Genomic DNA, 22,029 nt, shown 5'->3' with positions numbered 1-22,029 from the left:
AATCAACGTAAATAAAGTGATTGTGTACTGGGTAGTATCTTTTTATCTAGTTGCCCATTTAAATCTGAGGGTACCATTTTGACTTTTTACCAGTCTTTGTTTTATAATGAACTGATTTTGAGTTTTTCTTTTGATAGACTGTGACCATAGATAAACTGCAGGGAAGTACAGTTAATATATCTACTGAAGATGGTTTGCTGGAAGCCAAGTATCTTTATACAGAATCATCATTTCTGTCTTCTGCTGCTGGGGATATTACATTAGGAAGTGTTCATGGTAAGATGACAAAGGCCTAATACATCTCAGACTCCATATAACATAAATTTTTAAGAGGTGACTCTTATTTCTCTTTAGTTGAAGAAGGATCTGCCATTAGGAAGCTGGCCTTCTAAATAATTAATGGCAAACTCATCATCTTTTTAAACAAACATAAAATAAAATGACTCATAAACTATTATATTTTATTTTGGCAAGATATTGAATATTATGCTGTTATATTTGAAGGTAATAGTAATTCTGGTTTTTAATACGTTTCCTTTTGTTACTTATTTTTTCATTTATTTTTTGCTCAGCTGTGCCTTGAATAGTTCTAGTGATTTGTAACTCTTCATTTTTTAATAATGACTTTTATGTAGTATTGCATTTCTGGTAATGGCAGTGAAAAGTACTGTACTTAATATATTGAGTAGCTTTTAGTAGAAAAGCAGTTCTTTATCAAGTCAGATGTTGACTAACACCCGTGATTAGAACAGCACTGATCTTTGCAGTGCTTTTTACCATATTTACATTAAATCCATTAATGTTTAATTTCTTTTGCTTTCTTTTAACTTAGATAAAATTGAATTTGGTACAGTTTGCCATTAATAGCTTACATGAGAGTAAACAGAGGCGCTTTTTTTGAGGAAGTCCTCAAGAAAACTCTTAAGTCTCTTGATTATTGATAAAGTGCTGAAATGGAAACAAATTGCGAAGAATAAAATAATTTGTTCCTTAAGTTTTGTAAAGCCTTTTATATTTACTGACCTTTAATATGAAGTCAGATACCTTTCCTTGCGTGGTTTAAATCTGAGTCAGATCTGGATCCTCTCTTGGGCTGTTGTCCTCAGGTTGGGTTTCTTGAAAGCAGGCACTGAGATGGAAATTCGAGTGCAGCACATTTACTAGGGAGGCGTCTTGGAACCAATGCTGTGCAAAGGAAGGAAGCCCAATTTCTACTGGAGAAGTTGGACCTGATGCAGCCACAGCAGTCCCAAGGGGGAGCTCTAAAGCTGGGGTGGTCCTCAGAATTGTCTCAAGTTAAGGTGAGGGAAGCTAGACCTTTAGATCCCCAATCATTAGATGCAAGATGCCCCAGGAAGGAGTATGATTTTGGGCCAAGATGGCTCTTTTCAGCTGAGGTAATACCCTAAGAGGGCTGACAGCTGAGGGCTGTCTGTCAGCAGTACTCCCATCAGCTAGGAGAATAAGCCTTGGGTATAAAGGGGTTCTGGATGACAAATCATAGCATTCATTGAAGTTATATTTATTGATTCATTCAGTACACATATTGACCACCTATTTTGTGCCATACTTTCAGACACCAAGGGTACATAGTTGGGCAGGAGATGATCCCTATCCTTAAAGAACTAGTGGTGTAATCAAAGGATTGAATGTCATCTTCTTTATTTGTAATACTGGCACAGCAGTGAGAAGAAGTAAGGGAAGGGAAAATTTGATCCATTTGCCACTGTAGAAAAGCTTACATGTTATACAATCCTGCTTTCCTCCATCTGGTCCTTGGCCCACAATCTGCTTTGGTTTTTCAGTGATAGTAAGTATGTAAAAGAGAAAGAAATAAGAAAGAAACCCTCCTATTAGTCACACCAGTGTCTGCCTACTTTTTAATCACCTTTCAGACAAGCCTACGTTTCTTGCCTCTCTCATGCTACCCTTATTTCCATCCTTGTCCTAAAGGACATCCTTGTCAGTATGTGAATGTGCTACTGGAGTTTGGAGTTTGGAGGTGGGATGGGTATGGAAGAACAGGCAATGTTCTAGGCCTACATCCTAGTTGGTGAGAAGATCCGAGTTGTGGCTAGTGAAAGGAAGTCCCTATGTTCTAGCTACTAGGATTTGAGTAAGGAGGAATATCTTCTGAAGATCATCCCAAGCTGGAATTCTGAGTATATATTGCAGTGAATTTTTTGTTCTTCTCAGTGGGGATGGTCACATAACACAAATTATATTTTGGCTATATTTAAACAAGCTGGCTTGGGAATCTTAAAACTTGTTTTTATGGGAAAATGTGTTGCTACTTCTAAATGTCTGGCTTACAGAAAACAAATTTGGGATACATTCTAAGACCTGCCTATCTAGGATTTATTTAGTTTGGCTTCCTTTTCCTTTAACAAGGCTTAAACTGATTTTTTTTTTTTTTAGTAGATTTTTAGCAACCCAACATACAGATGTTATAAAAAAGCCATTTTTACCACAAATACAATGTCAGTAGCTGTATAGTTGTCTTTTTTGATAGATTTACCAAGAAATATTAGTTTGGAGGTCTTGGTGTCAGTGGGTGGGTGGATGGTTTGAAAGCAAATTGAAAAGAAACATGTATTGAGTGCCAAAGTGGACCAGCGCCTTTCACTTAATGGACATTTGGCTGTTTACAAATGAAAACAAAACTTAGAAATGTCTAATTGTTTTCTCTCCATTACAAGTTAATTAATGGAAGAGCAAGGATTTAATCCAGGTTTCTTGACCTTCTAGGAGATATTTGTAAACAGTGTTCAAACAAATCTGTGTAATAGCCATGGTGAACCCAAATGCCATCATTGCCCTGAGGGATTCCTGGCATGCTCTGGAGATGTTTCCTCTAGACAAACAGCACTACCACACAGATGGACTGTTTCAGCTATGTTCTATATCGTAAACTTCAGTTTCAGTGACATTTGTGATGCCTTAAGACATCTGGAAAAAATGTGGATGTTCTGTACAATGTTTTGGTTCAACTTAGTCTCATGGAGATATTTAGGAATTCAGTTTATTCCATAAAAGTGCTCTCTTCAGTGTATAGTTTCTAAGGCTTCCATAAAGGAAGAGAGAGCATGAAACTTATTTCTTGTATATATTTTCTGTTTGTTCATATAACCTGATGGCAAACCAATACCCAACACAGTGTTAAGTACTTAGAGGATGCCCAGTAATGAGAAAAGGGATATTGCAAGCAGTAATATGTCTTTTCTGGCCTTGCAAATTGACTCCTAGATGTAGAGAAGAAGAAAAATCTATCCTAATGGTTTTCCAAATGGAATTATTAAGTATAGTTAACTATATATTCTAGATAAGAAAATGAGTAAGCTAATTGACTAATGATATTCACTATTTGTAGGGTTGGTTGAATCATATATATTAGGTATGTATGTCTTCTAATATAAAAGAAACTAGTTTATTCGTTGATTCAACAAATATTCCCTACTCTCTTGGCACTAGCAATCTAGGAGAATAAGTAGTTGGATAGTTTGTACTTAGGTATAAAATTTTGGGACAGTTTACTCTCTTGATTTCCTTCTAAATTATCAAAAACATTAGATACTATGTGAATTATGTTTTATTATATTCTGCTATTTGAATGTTTATTATTTTAAAAAGTCCTCTACATGTATGTATAAGATATAAACATATTTTTATATTTAGTATTCTACTAAATATGTTTTTAAAATATAAATATATATAATCTCCTGACTCTAAAGAGAAACAGAAGCTTCCTTGAAATGGTTTGCTGGGGTTGGTTTTTATTTATAACATAATTTAAACAATTAATGAGAGTTTAATATGTAGGCATACTCAGGGCACCTGAGTGGTTCAGTTGGTTAGATGTCTGACTCTTAATTTCAGCTCAGGTCATGATCACACATTTGGTGAGATTAAGCCCTGTGTTGGGCTCTGTGCTCTGCACAGAGCCTGCTTGAGATTCTCTCTCTCCCTGTCTCTCTGTCCCTCCCCTGCTCTTGGTCTCTCTCTCTCTCTCTCTCTCTCTCTCTCAATAAATAAACGAACACTAAAAATAAAATAAATATGTAGACAAACTCATGACAATTGTTTTAGCATTTTATATTTAACTTATGTTATTACTTGGAATAAGTTATCAATGAGTAAAAGTATACTTTAAATATTTAGCTTCCCCATGTAATTTAAGGTCTTATTTTAGGTTCTTTGGGAATATACATAGATCAATAAATTACTGAGCATTAGTTCTCTAATTTTCTCTCTACTCAACTACTTTGGATTTTAGAAACTCCCAGAAGTAAAAGTTCCATTAGCTATACAAGCACAGTTGGTAACTTTGATATCACTCAGAATTTCATAAAGAAATGTCCGAATTTGCTTTAAGAAATGATTTTTAGTCACTGGTGAATTTATTAATCTGTCTTGTGAATTTAGAAAGACAAAAACAATACAGAATTTCAAAAGAAAAGCTTTTATTGGATAAAATAGAACTTTTCATGAAGTTCATGAACATGCTTTGTTTAAATTCTAGGATTTATTATTTAAAGTCTTTTGTAAAGTTTTGGTTTGATTTTCATTTTGACATATGACAATGTTATGTTAATGTTGACTCTGGACACTTAAAACTTTTTAATATAAATACTAGAAAGGAATTGCTTGCTTTGTGGTACAGACAGCATAAATTTTGGGGGGGGGATTTAGACAATGTGATACATGCTGTATTTGGACTCAGTTCCTTAGATGGACTTGACTCTCTCTGTAAAAGTGATGCTGCCATCTTCAGTGTGTGGTTTCCAAGCTTCCACGAAAGGAAGAGAGATTAGAGGTTCATGCAAAAAATTTCAGAAACCAAACCTAAAAGTATATATATTGCTTCTGCCATATGTTTTTAGCCAGAATATTTCATTTTATTTAATTAATTTATTTTTATTATTTACTTTTGTTGTTTAATTTATATCCAACTTAGCTAGCATATACTGCAATAATGATTTCAGGAGTAGAATCCAGTGATTCATCCCCTATGTATTAACACCCAGTGCTCATCCCAACAAGTGTCTTCCTTAATGCTCCTTGCCCATTTAGCCTTCTCCCCACCCACAACCCCTCCAGCAACCCTGTTTGTTCTCTATATTTAAGAGTTTCTTATGTTTTGTCCCCCTCCCTGTTTTTATATTTTTCCTGCTTCCCTTCACCTACGTTCATTTGTTTTCCATCCCAAATTCCACATACGAGTGAAGTCATATCATATTTGTCTTTCTCTAATTTTGCTTAGCATAACACCCTCTATTTCCATCCATGTTGTTGTAAATGGCAAGATTTCATTTTTTTTTTGATTGCCGAGTAATACTCCATTGTGTGTGTGTGTGTGTGTGTGTGTGTGTGTGTGTGTGTGTACACAGCATCTTCTTTATCCCTTCATCTGTCGATGGACATTTGGGCTCTTTCCATACCTTGGCTATTGATAGCACTGCTGTAAACATTGGGGTGCATGTGTCCCTTTGAAACAGCACACCTGTATTCTTTGGATAAATATCTAGTAGTGCAATTGCTGGGCCATAGGGTAGTTTTTTTTTTAAATTTTTGAGGAACTTCCATACTGTTTTCCAGAGTGGCTCCACCAGTTTGCATTCCCACCAGCAGTGCAAAAGAATTCCCCTTTCTTCACATCCTCGCCAACATCTGTTGTTGCCTGGGTTGTTAATTTTAGTCATTCTGAATGGTGTGAGGTGGTATCTCATTGTGGTTTTCGTTTGTATTTCCCTGATGATCAGTAATGTTGAACATTTTTTCATGTGCGTGTTAGCCATATGGATGACTTCTTTGGAGAAGTGTCTGTTCATGTCTTTTGCCCATTTCTTCACTGGATTTTTTTGTTTTTAAGATGTGGAGTTTGATAAGTTCTTTATAGATTTTAGATACTAACCCTTTATCTGACATGTCATTTGCAGTTATCTTCTCCCATTCTGTCGGTTACCTTTTAGTTTTGCTGATTGTTCCCTTCACTGTGCAGAAGCTTTTTCTCTTGATGAGGTTCCAATAGTTCATTTTTGCTTTTGTTTCCGTTTCCTCTGGAAATGTGTTGAGTAAGAAGTTGCTACAGGTGAGGTCAGAGGTTTTTGCCTGCTTTCTCCTCTAGGATTTGATGGCTTCCTGTCTTATGTTTTAAGTCTTTCATCCATTTTGAGTTTATTTTTCTGTATGGTGTAAGCAAGTGGTCCAGGTTCATTCTTCTGCATGTTGCTGTCCAGTTTTCCCAGCACCATTTGCTGAAGAGACTGTCTTTATTCCATTGGATATTCTTTCCTGCTTTGTCAAAGATTAGTTGGCCATATGTTTGTGGGTCCATTTCTAGGTTCTCTATTTTGTTCCATTGATCTAAGTGTCTATTTTTCTGCCAGTGCCATACTGTCCTGATGATCACATCTTTGTAATATATCTTGAAGTCCAGGATTGTGATGCCTCCAGCTTTGGTTTTCTTTTTCAGGATTGCTTTGGCAATTCGGTTTTTTTTCTGGTTCCATACAAATTTTAGGATTGTTTAACAATATTTGTTCTTCTAATCCATTAGTATGGAATGTTTTTCCTTTTTTGTGTGTGTTCTCTTCAATTTCTTTCATAAGCTTTCTGTAGTTTTCAGTGTATAGATTTTTCACCTCTTTCGTTAGGTTTATTCCTAGGTATTTTATGGTTTTTGGTACAACTGTAAATGGGATTGATTCCTTCATTCCTCTTTCTGTTGCTTTATTATTGGTTTATAGAAATGCAATGAATTTCTGTGCATTGATTTTAAATCCTGCCACTTTGCTGAATTCATGGATCACTTCTAGCAGTTTTTTGGTGGAATCTATTGGGTTTTCCATGTAGAGTATCTTGTCGTCTGTGAAGAGTGAAAGTTTGACTTCCTCCTTGCTGATTTGGATGCCTTTTATTCCTTTGTGTTGTCTGATTGCTGATGCTAGGACTTCCAGTATTATGTTGAATAACAGTGGCGAGAGTGGACATCCCTATCATGTTCCTAACCTTAGGGGGAAAGCTTTCAGTTTTCCCCCGTTGGGGATGATATTAGCAGTAGGTCTCTTCTTTATGGCTTTTATGCTTTTGAGGTGTGATCTTTCTATCCCTACTTTCTTGAGAGTTTTTATCAAGAAAGGATGCCATGTTTTGTCAAATGCTTTCTCTGCATCTATTGAGAGGATCATGTGGTTCTTATCTTTTCTTTTATTATTGATGTGTCACATTGATGGATTTGTGGATATTGAACCAGACTTGAATCCCAGGTATTAAGCCTACTTCTTTCAAAGAACCAGCTCCTGGTTTCATCAATTTGATTTATTGTTTTTTTTTTTTTTAATTTAAATAGCATTGATTTCTGCTCTAATCTTTATTATTTCCTATCTTCTGCTGGTTTGGGGTTTTATTTTGTGTTCTTTTTCCAGTTCTTTTAAGGTGTAAGGTTAGGTTGTGTATCTGAGACCTTTCTTCTTTAGAAAGGCCTGGATTACTATATACTTCCTTCCTATGACTGCCTTTGCTGCATCCTAGAGGTTTTGGGCTGTGGTGTTATTTAAACTGGCTTCCGTGAACTTTTTAATTTTCTCTTTAACTTCTTGGTTAACCCATTCATTCTTTAGTAGGATGTTATTTAGTCTTCAAATATTTGCTGTCTTTCCAAATTTTTTCTTGTAGTTGATTTCGAGTTTCATGGCGTTGTGGTTTGAAGATATGCACGGTATGATCTCAATCTTTTTGTACTTGTTGAGGGCTGATTTGTGTCCCAGCACACAAATCTATTCTGGAGAATGTTCTGTGTATACTCAAGAAGAATGTATATTCCACTGTTTTAGGATGAAATGTTCTGAATGTATCAATTAGGTCCATCTGATCCAGTGTGTCATTCAAAGCCATTGTTTCCTTGTTGATACTCTGTTTAGATGATTTGTCCATTGCTGTAAGTGAGGTGTTGAAATCCCCTACTATTATGGTATTATTACCAATAAGTTTCTTTATGTTTGTGTATAATTGATTTATATATTTGGGTAATTTCATGTTGGGGGCATAAGTGTGTACAATTGCTAGATCTTCTTGGTGGATAGACCCATTAATTATGTAATAATGCCCTTCGTCATCTCTTGTTACAGTCTTTATTTTAAAATCTAGATTGTCTGATATAAGTATGGCTACTCTGGCTTTCTTTTGGCAACCATTACCATCATAGATGGTTCTCCATCCCCTTACTTTCAATCTGAAGGTGTCTTTAGGTCTAAAATGGTTCTCTTGTAAACATCAATTAGGTGTATATTGTTTTCTTATCCTTTCTGTTACCCTATGTCTTTTTATTGGAGCATTTAGTCCATTGACATTTAGAGTGAGTACTGAAAGATAGGAACTTATTGCCATTGTGTTGCCAGAGTTTCTGGTGCTGTTCTCTGGTACTTTCTAGTCTTTTGGTCTTTTTTGTTTTGTTTCATCTTTTCTCCCTAGCCAGAATATTTTAAATGACTTTATCGAACTGCAAGAGGCTGAGATTGAGAGTTTAGCAGTGTTCTAAGGCAGGAGAAAAGCCACAAATATTAGTGGGCACTGGCAGTCTTTTTCATGTCTTATATTTATAATTGATCTTTCTCAAACTTCTATGAGCTCCTCCTTTTCCCATTCCCTTGGTATTCTCCAAGATTTCATCCTGTTTTATTGTTGTTTTGCTTCTTTCTTTTCCTTGGGCATCTTACATGCTTTTGAGTCTTAACTACTCTTGTATTCTGGTAATTCAAATCTGTATCTCTAGCCCTGACTTCTGACTTATACATCCATCTGCTTGGTAGATATAGCTAATTGGATCTTTACAGGCATCTCAAATTCAGCATTTCTAACTTTTTTTTTCTTATTTTCCCCTCCCCCTGACAAACCTTATCCATAATGTGTTTTTCCTCCTTTATTTCTATTTTCAGTTTCTGATATTACCATGTACCAAACTCCCCAAGCTAGAAAGATTGAAGTAATCCTAGATTCCTCTCTCACCTCCCAATCATCTAATTAATCACCAAATTTAGGTGGGTTTTATTAGCTAAATATTTCCTCATTCTGTCTCATCTCTTTCTAATTTCTACTGTTCTATTTCAGACTCTTGTCATCTCTTGCCTCCACTCAGCAATACCTTGGCTTCCAGTCTTTCTTTCATCAACTCCATCCTCCTTACTGTAGCCTATGGTTGTTTATTAGAAATACACATTCAACATGGCATTCTCTTATTCAAACCTTTCCGATTGCCTGGATGATTGGCCTAACTTTCTGTTTGGACCCTGTGCCTTCCGGAATTATATAATCTCTTACTTATCTGAATATATTCTTACCTGTTTTATATTTCTGAGTCCTTGATTAGAGTCTTAGACCTACTGATCATTCTGTTGATAGTCTTCAAATGCTTTTCCCACCTTTCTTTACCTCATTGACTTTTAGTAATTTTTCAGTACTCATTGAAAACATCTGCTCTTCATCTCTGGCCTTCCATTGATCTGTACATTCTTGCCTAATTATAAATTCCTCAATAGAAAGGATCATGTTTTATTCATCTCTATATTCTTAGCGTTTAGAACTGTGGCTTGCAAATAGGAAGTGCCTCCCTTACTTCTCACCCTCCCCCCACCTCCTGAAAATACAAAAAGAATTTAACCTTTAAGGATATTTGCTTGCTCCGTTTGGATTATTGATGTTATGTGCTTTTTATTTATTTTATTTTATTTTATTTTATTTTATTTTATTTTATTTTATTTTATTTTATTTTTTGTTTCAAGTTTTTATTTAAATTCTAGTTAGTTCACATATAATGGAATACTGGTTTCAGGGGTAGAATTTAGTGATTTATCACTTACATATAACACCCAGGGCTCATCACAAGTGCCCTCCTCAGTACCCATCACCCATTTAGCCCATACTTTGCCCACCTCTTCTCCACTAACCCTGTTTGTTCTCAATAGTTAAGAGTCTCTTAAGGTTTGTCTCCCTCTTTTTTTTCTTACTTCCCCTATGTTCATCTGTTTTGTGTCTTAAATTCCACATATCAGTGAAATTATATGTGATTTGTCTTTCTCTGACTGACTTATTTTGCTTAGCGTAATATACTCTACACGGGCGCCCCTCCTCTAGGATTCCCTTTCTCACATTTAAGGTCTTTCATCCATTTTGAATTTATTTTTGTGTATGGTGTAAGAAAGTAGTCCACTTTCATTCTTCTGCATATTGCTGTCCAGTTTTTCCAACACTATTTGTTGAAGAGACTGTCTTTTTTCCATTGGATGTTCTTTCTTGCTTTGTTGAAGATTAGTTAACCATATAGTTGTCGGTCCATTTCTGGACTTTCTATACTGTTCCACTGATATATGTGTCTGTTTTTGTGGCATTACCATACTGTCTTGATGACTACAGCTTTGTAATATAACTTGGACTCCGGAATTGTGATGCCTCCAGCTTTGTTTTCCTTTTTCAGGATGCCTTGAGCTATTCAGGGTCTTTTGTGGTTCCAAACAAATTTTAAGATTATTTGTTCTAACTCTATGAAAAGTGCTGATGGTTATTTTGATAGGGATTGCATTAAATGTGTAGATTGCTTTGGGTAGTATAGACATTTTAACAATATTTGTTCTTCCAATCCATGAGCATGGAATGATTTTTCATTTCTTTGTGTCCTCTTCAAGTTCTTTTGTAAGTGTTCTTTAATTTTCAGAGTACAGATCTTTTACCTCTTTGGTTAGGTTAATTCCTAGGTATCCTGTGGTTTTTGGTGCAGTTGTAAATGGGATCCATTCCTTGATTTCTCTTTCTGCTGCTTCATTATTGGTGTATCGAAATGTAACAGATTTCTGTATGTTGATTTTGTGTCTTGCAACTTTTAATGAATTCATGTATTAGTTCTAACAATTTTTTGGTGGAGTGTTTTAGGTTTTCTACACAGAGTATCATGTCACCTGTGAATAATGAAGGTTTGATGTCTTCCTTGCCAATTGGGATCACTTATTTCTTTTTTGTCTGATTGCTGAGGCTAGTACATTCCAGTACTACATTAAATAATGATGAGAATGTCTTGTTCCTGACTGTAGAGGAAAAGCTGTCAGTTTTTCCTCATTGAGTATGATATTAGCTGTGGGTCTTTCATATTATGGCCTTTATGATGTTAAGGCAAGTTCCTTCTATGCTCACTTTGTTGATGGTTTTTATCAAGAATGGATGCTGTACTTTGTCAAATACTTTTTGTGCATCTATTGAGAGGATCATACAGTTCTTATCCTTTCTTGTATTAATTTAGTGTATCACATTGCTTAATTTGCAAATATTAAACTGCCTTTGCAGCCCAGGAATAAACCCCACTTGATCGTGGTGAGTAATCTTCAAAAGTACTGTTGGATTTAATTTACTGGTATCTTGTTGAGAATTTTTGCATCCATATTCATCAGGGATACTGGCTTATAATTCTCCTTTTCGTGGGGTCTTTGGTTTTGGAATCAAGGTAATGCTGGCCTCATAGAATGAGTTTGGAAGTTTTCCTTCCATTTCTATTTCTTTGAACAGTTTAAGAAGAGTAAGTATTAACTATTCTTTGAATGTTTGGCCTGGCTGGCTTAGTTGTTTAAGCATCTGATTCTTGATTTTGGCTCAGGTCACAGTCTCACATTGTAGGATTGAGCCCGCATCAGGCTCCATGCTGGGTATGGAACCTGCTTAAGATTCTCTCTCTCCGTCTCCCTCTGTCCCTTTCCAACTTGCATGCATGTGCTCTCTCAAAAAAAAAAAAGTAAAATTCCCTTGGGAAACTGAGGATATGTGCTTTTTAAACCATAATCACATTTATTTTAGTGAAGAAAAATAAACTAATGTTTCTCTCTAATTGATAGTTTATTTTTCCTTCTGACCATACTAGAATGAAGAATTACTGGCTGAAAAAAGCAATATATTTTCTCAAACACTGGGGTTTGTGGAGAAGTTAACATAACTTGAAAGAAGAATACACACACATAGTACAAACCATATGGTGTCTCCTTTATTACAAAGAAGCCTTTTACATAGATCCACCCCTCTAAAGTAGTTGATTTGTTTATTGTTTTTAGTGGTTGGAGATGAAATAGGTGGAACCAAAATATAGAAAACTGTGCTAGTGATGCCCACTTAGTTATCACCTTTTAAATATTCTACCTAATTCCACAAAGTATTTGAGGTAAAAGGTCCATTTTGTATATTCTCATGACTTTGGAATATTTCTGTTTAAGGTAGAGTTTCCTAAATATTTTGATATGAGTTAAAAATACATTTTTTATTTATTGCTTTAAAAATCCTTTAGTATTGACATGGGGCACCTGGGTAGCTCAGTCAGTTAAGCATCCGACTCATGACTTCAACTTAGGTTATGGTCTCGCGGTTCGTGAGTTCAAGCCCCGCATTGGGCTCTGTGCTAACAGCACTGAGCCTGCTTGGGATTCTCTCTCTCCCTCTCTTTCTGCCCCTCCCCCACTTGCTCTCTTTTTCTCTCTCTCAAAATAAATAAAAATAAACTTAAAATCCTTAGCATTGACAAAGATATTTTGAAATATTCTTTATATTTACAAATATTCCTTATTTCCATAGTTTTTTCCTTCCACTATGCTTTTATTGCACAGAACTCTTTAACATTCAAGAAAGATGTAGTCTGAGACTCTAAGGTCCCACTATAATATGAACTAGTCCTTCATTCTTTAATTGATCTAAAACTTCTGTTTTATGGCTGTAAGAACCATAACTTTCTTTGAGGTCACTTTACTTTCATGATAAGCGCTAATGATAGGCTTTTTGAGAAAGAACATATTTTCATTAAAAAATAGCAAATTTTGGGGGGCACCGGGGTGGCTCAGTTGGTTGAATGTCTGACTTCAGCCCAGGTCATGATCTGACGGTTCGTGAGTTCGAGCCCCATGTTGGGCTCTGTGCTGACAGCTCGGAACCTGGAGCCTGCTTCGGTTTCTGTGTCTCCCTTTCTTTCTGCCCCAACCTGCTCACACAATCTCTCTCTCTCTCTCTCTCTCTCAAAAATAAATAAATGTTAAAAAAAATAGCAAATTTTTATAGCTTTAATTGAAGACTAGTGTAAGATAATAAAGCTCTTTTGCCTTCCTGAGTGGGCAACTGGACTCGCTTGCTAAAGGACTGACTATAAAACTATTACAGTTCTTTACTAACAGTTATAATCAGAAAAATCAGTGGTCTACTTTATCTTATGTTTGAAGTGTTCAGGAGGTGGAAGCAATAAAGAGAATTCTGAGTGAATGTCTTCACTGTCTCACACTAGGTTAGTCTCCCTAAAGCATGGTTTTCTTATTGTTATCCATCTTGAAATTCTTCACTGACTTCATCAATTTAGGATAAAGTCAGTAGAAGACTAGCACTCTATGGCTCTTCTACAGATTGCTCTTCACATGTTTTTCCAAACTTAATTTGAACATTTGTTTAAAAAATGATAATGTTTACTATGTAGTGGGCACTGTACTAACCTTTCAGGATATAATGCTAAATAAGAAAGACATGATCTCCGTCCTCATAGACTTGCCTAATTGCTTGTGCTTAACTGATTTGCATGATTTCAACATAGCATGTGTAGTTCTACTTTTTTTTACCTTTGCTTATGCTATTCTTCTTCCAAGAAAAATTTTCCTCCTCAGAATATTCAAGTTTATCCATGTTTAAAATCTCAGCTCTAGTTATATCTCCAATATGACCATTCTCGTTGTCTGTGCCTGGTCATTTTAGTCTCTTTCCTCTGAGTGGCCGTGGCACCTAATACATATTGTTAACTTAGGACTGTCACTTATAATTATTAATAAATACTGATTTTTAATTTTTCATGTGTATATCTTCCCAGATATCCTGTAAGGCTTTGGATGGCCAGTCTGTCTTCCAGCCCCTCCCCCAAATGTCCCTCTCACATGCAAAATACACCTCCTTTCTTCCAAGTTTCCTAAAAGTTTCATCCCATTATGCACCGCATCAGAGTCCAGAATCTCTACATCAAAATCAGTCTCATCACCTGATGAGACTCCTCAGGTGTAGTTGCTTAAGTACAACTCATCAAGAACAGTTTCTCTGAATCTGAAGACCTGTGAACTAAAGAGATGTTATCTAGCCACCCCCCCCCCACTTTACCACCCCTCCCCCACAACCTACCTGCACACCCAACATACAATCATGGGACAGGTATAAGATAATTGGTATAGACCTTACTGTTCAAGAGGAGGAAAATGAGAGGCATAAAGAGGTCACTGCTCCATAGTGATTTTAAAATTTGGGTGGGCAAATATTGGAGTTTCCTTGATTTATATCTCAAGGCCTGGGAGTAATTATTTAGCATTTCATGCTTTGCCCTCTGTGCTTTTGCTCCTTCCTCTGAGTCATCCTTCCTTTTTCATGAAGTATGTTTGCATGTGAGTGATTTTCTCAGTCGGCTGCCTGACAGAATTTTGGGGGTCCAGTGGTCTCTTTTTACCTTGTACTGTCATTGTTCCTTTCAGTTCAGTTTAGCGGTGTGCTTGCTGTTATTATTCTCTCAAAAATTTTGTCAGCCTCCTGTGAATCACATTGGGGTTTACTCATTAGATAAAAGCCACATCCAAGAATCTCTTCAAAATGTGGGCTTCCGCAGAGATACTGAGGTAAAATGCACTCAAGCTTTCTGAAGTATTGACTGTTGATTGAGAGGATCTGTGAAACATACTTTTAATCTTTTTAAAGGATTGTTTGTATAATTGATTATTATTATTATTATAAGGTACCACTGTTGATCTTTCTGTGGTCTTTGCAGTCACCTCTCAGCTTCATTTTGAGGCCATGTTCTGCCAATGCTCTTGGATTCAAACTTTGTTTGAAAGCTATTCCCACCTTTAACATCTTTTGTCATCTCGGGGGGCTGAGAATTTTCTTTTTCCTTTTTTTCTTTTTTGAATTTTTATTCTTCCAAGATTTTATTTAAATTCAAGTTAGTTAATGTATAGTGTAGTATTGGTTTCAGGAGTAGAATTTAGTGATTTGTCACTTACATATAACATCCAGTGCTCATCACAAGTGCCCTTCTTAATGCCCATCACCCATCTAGCCCATCCCCACCCACCTCCCCTCCAGCAACCCTTAGTTTTGTTCTCTATAGTTAAGAGTCTCTTATGGTTTGGAGTGGCTAAGAATTTTCAAAACTATTTGTGCCCTGGTTTTGTTTGTTTAACAGTCCTTCCTTTAGATTAATCTTTCTTCTCTTGCATTTTACAGTAAGTGAAAAAAAAAAAAGTAGCACTTACAATACTTTAACCTGCTTAGAAATCTTAGTTAAATCCCTCAGTTCATTAAGGCACATTTCTTACTTTGCATGCACATTACTGAAGGTGATGGTATTGCTAAGTTTCTACAACTACTTATCAAGGATGCTCCTTCTTCCAATTTCTTTTTTTTTATTTAAAAAAAATTTTTTTAATGTTTATTTATTTTTGAGAGAGATAGAGACAGAGATGAGTCAGGGAGGGGCAGAAAGAGAGGGAGATACAGAATCTGAAGCAGGCTCCAGGCTCTGAGCTGTCAGCACAGAGCCTGACGTGGGGCTCGAACCCACAGACTGTTGGGGTCATGACCTGAGCTGAAGCCGGACGCTTAACCGACTGAGCCACCCAGGCGCCCCTCCTTCTTCCAATTTCTAAATACATTTTCCTCACTTCATCTGAGTCCTTGTGGAAAGCATACTCAGCTTTCTACTAACAGTCTGTTCAAGGCAATTTAGGCTTTCTCTAACATGCTTTTGAAAATCCTTCCAGCCTCTGCTTCACTGCCAAGTTGCAAAGCTACTCCTACATTTTTAAGTATTTATTATGGCAGCACCCCTCTTTTAGCTTTCAACATCTGTACTAGTTACCTCTTCCTGTGTAACAAATTACCTCAAAACTTAGCAGCTGAAAGCAACAAACACTTATTATCTTACATTTGGATGAGTCAGGAATCTTGGTGTGGCTTAACTGGATCCTCTGCCTCAAGACCTCTTACGATGTTGTTACGAAGCTGTCAGTTGGGGCTGTGGGGTCATTTAAAGGTTCCACTAAGGGACAGTCTGCTTCCTAGCTCACTCGTGGTTGCTGGCAGGATTTGAGTTCAGATCCTGTTCATTAGAGGCCTCTATTGATTCCTTCCTAGTGTGCGTCTTGGGCAGTTGGCTGATGGCTTCCATCAGAGCAGAAAAGGGCTACCAAGACAGAAACCAGAATCTCTTTGTAACCTAATCTTGGAAACAACATCCCATCACTTTTGCCTTATTTTCTGTGTTAAATTATTAGGTCCAACCTATGCATGAAGGGAAGAGATTATATCAGGGCTTGAATACCAGGAGTCAGGGATCTTTGAAAGCCACCTTAGAAGCTATATGATCTTTGGCCACTGTTTGCATGTGATGGTGAATCTGCATTTACTGGGTTTGAAAATTGGAAGAGAGTGTCTAGAACACACCGATGAAATAATATTTACATAACACATTTAAAAGGATCTTTATAACTTTGTAACTTACTGAGACTTGAAAATAATTTTAGGAGCTTAATTTCTCCACACAAACCAAGTTTTATTTCTACACAAATGTACTCCTTGTTCATATCCTCACATGAAGGAATATAAGACTCTTTGATTTTTGCAATCAAAATACATCTGACTGTTGACAAATGAATCAAGTGATTTGTTTGCTTTTTCTCAGGTGCTGGTGATACATGTCGGTATTTACAGGATGTAAGAAATTAAATAAATGAGTTCATTTACCCTAGATTATTTGTGAGATAAAATTTATTCCTTTACTCTTTTAGTAGTTTTGGAATTATGACAGAAGAGGTAACCTTGATTACATTTTCAGTACAGTAAACATAGATCGTATGGGTCTAGGAATAAGTCTATAAACACACATATGAAGAAAAATCCTATGAATTTTGGTATTGGGGGAAAGGGGGCTGGGAAGAGCAGTTCCAGTATCCTATACTTTTCCTGGAAAATATGTTTTCATCAAAAGACTTCTGAAACCTTTTTCTTTGTTAGTCATACTTCAATGTGTTCATTATTCCTGCCCTAAACTCTTTGACTCTTGGCACAGAAACTACTTTAATCTAACAGACATGGCATCACGGCCTGAAAAATAACAGTAATAACTTTTTTCCACAGATTATTTCAGTGTTATTTTAGTTGCCTTAAAACTTGGCTTTGAATAAGAGACTGTTAAAAACTGAGAACAAACTGAGGGTTGATGGGGGGTGGGAGGGAGGGCAGGGTGGGAGGGAGGGCAGGGTGGGTGATGGGTATTGAGGAGGGCACCTTTTGGGATGAGCACTGGGTGTTGTATGGAAACCAATTTGACAGTAAATTTCATATATTAAAAAATAAAAAAAATAAAAATAAAAATAAAAAAAAAAAAACTTGGCTTTGAGTGGTCTGATAAATACAGCAATGTTTATGTTAAAAATACATAGTACGTTTAAGCAACTTTTTCATTTATGGATTATAGAAGTATCATTATTTTTCATCCACGTTTCCCAGAGAGTATGGTGGTTTGTTTTGTAGTTATGCTAGAGAACATTAAGGTGGAATATTGGAAGAGAGTTTGTATAGATGACTAAAGCTAGTTATTTCAGAGTTTCAGCTAATTCTCTTATTAGATTTGTACTACTGAGAAGAATTGCCAACAACAATAACAGTGTTATTAAATAATATTGTGAATATCCAACCATGTTATAGAAAACCATATATTATAATAGTTCATTTTTAGACTTTCCCTAATATATAAAATTGTCTTTTTTTCTCTCTCTTTTACAGGCAATATAACATTACACAGCAACATGGGCAACATCACAGTAGGTATGTGCTAAGCTGCTAGTTGGTAAATTTTGCATGCTTTTAAAAATAGTTATATTTGTGATATTTTATAAATAAAATCTGAAGTTTAGCTCATGAATCTGATATGTTCCTGATATGCAAGTCAAATATAGGCAGACCCAATGTATGAATATGTAAAATTGTTTCTGAAAATTCATTGACTCATCATCCTGTATATATTATATAATTATAGATTTGGTATCAATAAGAATAAAGTTAGAATTCTGATTTCACCACTTTCTTTTTTTAAAGTTTATTTATTTATTTGAGGGAGACAGAGACAGGGAGAGTGGGTGAAGGGCAGAGAGAGAGAGAGAGAGAGAGAGAGAGAGAGAGGGAGAGGGGGAGAGAGAATCCCAAGCAAGCTCTGCCTTGCCAGTGCAGAGCCCTATAGGGCTTGAATTCGTGAAACTATGAGATCATGACCTGAGGAAAATCAAAAGTCGGGACACTTAACTGACTGATTCACCCAGGTGCTCCTGATTTCACCACTTCCTATACATGGGCTAATTACCTAACTTCTCTGTGCTTCAATTTGCACATCTGAAAAAAATAGAAATTATAATAAGTACCTATTGTAGAGGGTTATTGTAAGAAGTGAGATCATATATATAAAGTACTTTAGCATGGTGTCTGACATATGGTAAAAATTCAATAAATAATTGTCATTTTAATTATTGTTCCAATCCCAGGCCAGAACTAATAGTGGCTAATGGTACTTAAGACCTCTTCACTACATGTGATGCTGTGCCTGTGGGAGAAAAGTTCAGCTTTCCAGATAGTTTAGATAGAGTTTTTCTCTCTCCCAAGGAGCACCTGCTTACCTATAGGCAAAGGCATAAGAGTGGTGGTTGTTTTTAGGCCTTAGAGAGTTGGGAGTATGGATGGAAAATGAGGACCTTTGAGGGGAGGCTGTGGCTTATTGCCAGGATGAATGCCCAGGGCCTCTTGGCTTTGTCCTTTTTGATGGTTTAAATTTTTCCTTTCTTTGTACTCATTTTAATAGTGAACATGTCCATTAGTCCTTTGCACTATCACTCCTAGATTTTCTGACTTAAAGTACATATCTTTTTAAATAATTTTCCAGAGATTATAACTTTTATGTTCAATGAGGGACTAAGTTGAAAATAAAGGCTTCTTTCATGATAGTTGTAAATCATTTTAACTAAGACAAGACAGAAAGATTTACCTGTGTTCCACTGGAAAATTGAGATTTACTGTTAACTATTCAGGCCATTTCATCAGAGGACACACCTAAGCATAGTAAAGGAAGTTTCCAGTGTGAACAAAAAGGTATGCTGGTAAGAAGCTGAGCCAGCTGGGGAGAGAAAATGCTAGACATGGGTGGCATTTGTAGCATTAAGGCAAGTGGGGAAAGAAGGAGAATGTTGCAAAATGAGGCACAGGGAATTTCATTACCAACTAGAAGGCCTTTTAGGCAGATATGAATTTGAGGACTATTTGTAATACAATATGATATGATCATGCTAGTATTATTCTTGGATGGAAATGTGAAACATAAATGAAAAACCCTTCTCTCTAAAAGTGGAAATAAATGGTTATTTATCCATACTGGAAAAGAATAGTAGTAGCAAGGATGAAATGAGCAGCAATTTACATCTCTGAAGATGGTTTCAAACTGTACAAATGATTAACATTATGAATTCTTGTTAATTTTTCATATGAACTTTTTCTCACTGTTAAGTACTAGAGGGATTTTAAGATGAAATGTTTTCTTTTTCTTTGATAAATCTCTGTCCACTCAAAGAAAATGACCTGAGTACAGTGTTAAGAACTATAATTTATAATTTTCTTTATCAAAATATAAATTGTGTCCATGGCTTTAGGTTGTTCTTAAAAATCTACAAATATATGAAGGTAAATAAAGCTTGAATTCTTATTTTGTAAATATCATTGATAAACTTTGAGTTTTATTTTGGAAGAATCTCTTACAATAAGAAAAAAAGTTTTACATTTGTTAAGTTATCATATTTTGATCTCTGGTAGTGTGGAAAAGTATAGACTTTAGAAGTAGATTTGGTGGTAAATTTTGGTCCTACCATATATTAGCTGTGTGACTTTCTCAAATTACCAAGTCTCTGAGTTTGCATTTTTTTTTTTACATAAAATGGATGCCATTTACATAGCACAAGGTTGTTGAGATAATAATTAAAGTAGTACTAATAGCCTACTGTAGACTGAAAGCCTTACCGATAACACAAACTGTCATTTAACACGTATTGTGTATGCTATATGCATTATATATTGTATTCTTACAATACAGTAAGCAAGGGAAAAGAAAATGTTAAGAAAATCATTAGGAAGAGAAAATACATTTACAGTACTGTACTGTATATTTATAGTGGCCCCACACAGTTCAAACCCATGTTGTTCAAGGGTCAACAGTATATAAAATACATCGCAATACGTGGTAGTTATTCAATAAACTATCCCTCTCTTTCTCCTCTTCCAGTTTATTATCTATAATATAGAACAAGTCACTATGTTTTAAACTTAATTATTAAGGAAGTGTTCATTTCATAAATTCCTTTATTTCTTTCAATATCTATATTAATACTTTGGAAGAAAGGTATAAATTATGTCTTTATTTACTGCTCTCAAGATTCTGTTAACATTTGAAGACAACCTTGAGTATGGCAGTAACTAGTCAACATGTATTTATTGAGTGCCTGTTCTATCTCAGGAACTTTTTTAGGTACTGACCATAATATTGGTCAACAAAAACATAGTCTCCATGCTTACCTTCAGCCTGAGAAGATAGACAATAAGCATGCAAATAACCAAAGATAACTTCAGATTGTGCAATGAATAAATAAGAGAGGGTAATAGGATAGAGAATGGGGAAAACAAAGTTACTTCAGTTAGTAATCAGGGAGGGTCTGAAGAAGGGACACTTGAACTCAAGCCAGAATAATGGGAAAGAGGCTCATAAAATTTTGGATGCAGAGCTCCCCAGATAGAGGAGTAGCTAGCGCAAGCCCTGAAAATGGAATGGATCTATCATTTTCAAGATACAGATCCAGAAGCAGAACTCATGGAGAGTTGTGGGAGATGAGGTACCTGAGGGCTAGATCATAGGGCCTTTATAGACATTGTGAGAGTTGGGACTTAATTTCAGCTACAACAGGTGTTAGCAGGCAAGTAATATCTAATTTTTTTTAAAGAGCAACCTAGCTGTTGTTTTGTAATGTACCAGAGGGTGCAAAAGTGGAAGCAGGTAACCAGAAAGCTTAATTTGTTTATCCATTCTCCTGTTGTTGGATACCTTGGCTATGTCTAATTTTTGGCATTTATAAATAAAACTGGTATGAATGTTCTTAGACAAGTCATTTTATGAAGACATATATGGATGATATATATATATTTTCCCCTTCTTGGGTAAATACCTAGGAATAGAATCACTGATTTGAGTAGGTATGATAAACTTCCAGACTTTTCCCCCAAAGTTCCCTTTTACACTCCTTTCTACAACATATGACAATTCTAGTTGTTCCACATCCTCACCAACATTTTTGTCAGTCTTTTATTTTTTTTAATGTTTATTTATTTGTTTGAGAGAGAAAAAGAATGCCTGTGTGTGCATACAGGAGAAAGGCAGAGAGAGAATCCCAAGTAGGCTCCATGCTGTCAGCATAGAACCAAACAGAGGCTTCAAACTCACCGTGAAATCATGACCTGAGCTGAAATCCAGAGTCAGCCACCCAACCACCTGGCACCCAGGTGCCCCTGTCAGTCTTCTAATTTTACCCGTGTGCAGTGGTATCCCTCTGGTATTATTTTACATTTCCCTGATGACTAATGATGTTCAGTACTTTTCATGTGCTTACTGCTTATTAGTATATCTTTGTGAAATTTTGTTCAGGTCTTTTGCTCATTTATTTTTCAGTTGGATTGTCTTTTTGTTACTGAGTTGGAGGAGTTCTTTATATATTCTGGGAACAATCCTTTGTAACACTGTTTTTCTGTATTTTCCCTCAGTCTGGCTTGCCTGGTCAGTCATTCTGTTTTCTTTTCTTTTCTTTTCTTTTCTTTTCTTTTCTTTTCTTTTCTTTTCCTCTTCTCTTCTCTTCTCTTCTCTTCTCTTCTCTTCTCTTCTCTTCTCTCTTTTCTTTTCTTTTCTTTTCTTTTCTT

At 35.8% G+C, this 22,029-nt stretch overlaps 1 protein-coding gene across 3 annotated transcripts in view; it reads left to right on the top strand.

The window, feature by feature from the left end:
- Positions 1 to 22,029, top strand: part of FAM185A (family with sequence similarity 185 member A) — a 90,355-nt gene that overhangs the window by 20,992 nt on the left and 47,334 nt on the right. For all 3 annotated transcript variants that reach the window (XR_006196569.1, XM_042916201.1, XM_042916193.1), the window contains exons 4-5: positions 138 to 276; positions 17,818 to 17,859. Coding sequence is in view for 2 of the 3 variants with exons in the window: in XM_042916201.1 (XP_042772135.1) it covers positions 138 to 276; positions 17,818 to 17,859 (181 nt within the window). In the remaining variant the exon portion in view is untranslated. The remainder of the gene's footprint in view (positions 1 to 137; positions 277 to 17,817; positions 17,860 to 22,029) is intronic.

The sequence above is a fragment of the Panthera leo genome, chromosome A2 (genome assembly GCF_018350215.1).
Source record: "Panthera leo isolate Ple1 chromosome A2, P.leo_Ple1_pat1.1, whole genome shotgun sequence".
Classification (NCBI taxonomy): Eukaryota; Metazoa; Chordata; class Mammalia; order Carnivora; family Felidae; genus Panthera; species Panthera leo.
Note: the sequence above shows the minus strand (reverse complement) of the source record. Positions and strands in the feature narration are given on the sequence as shown.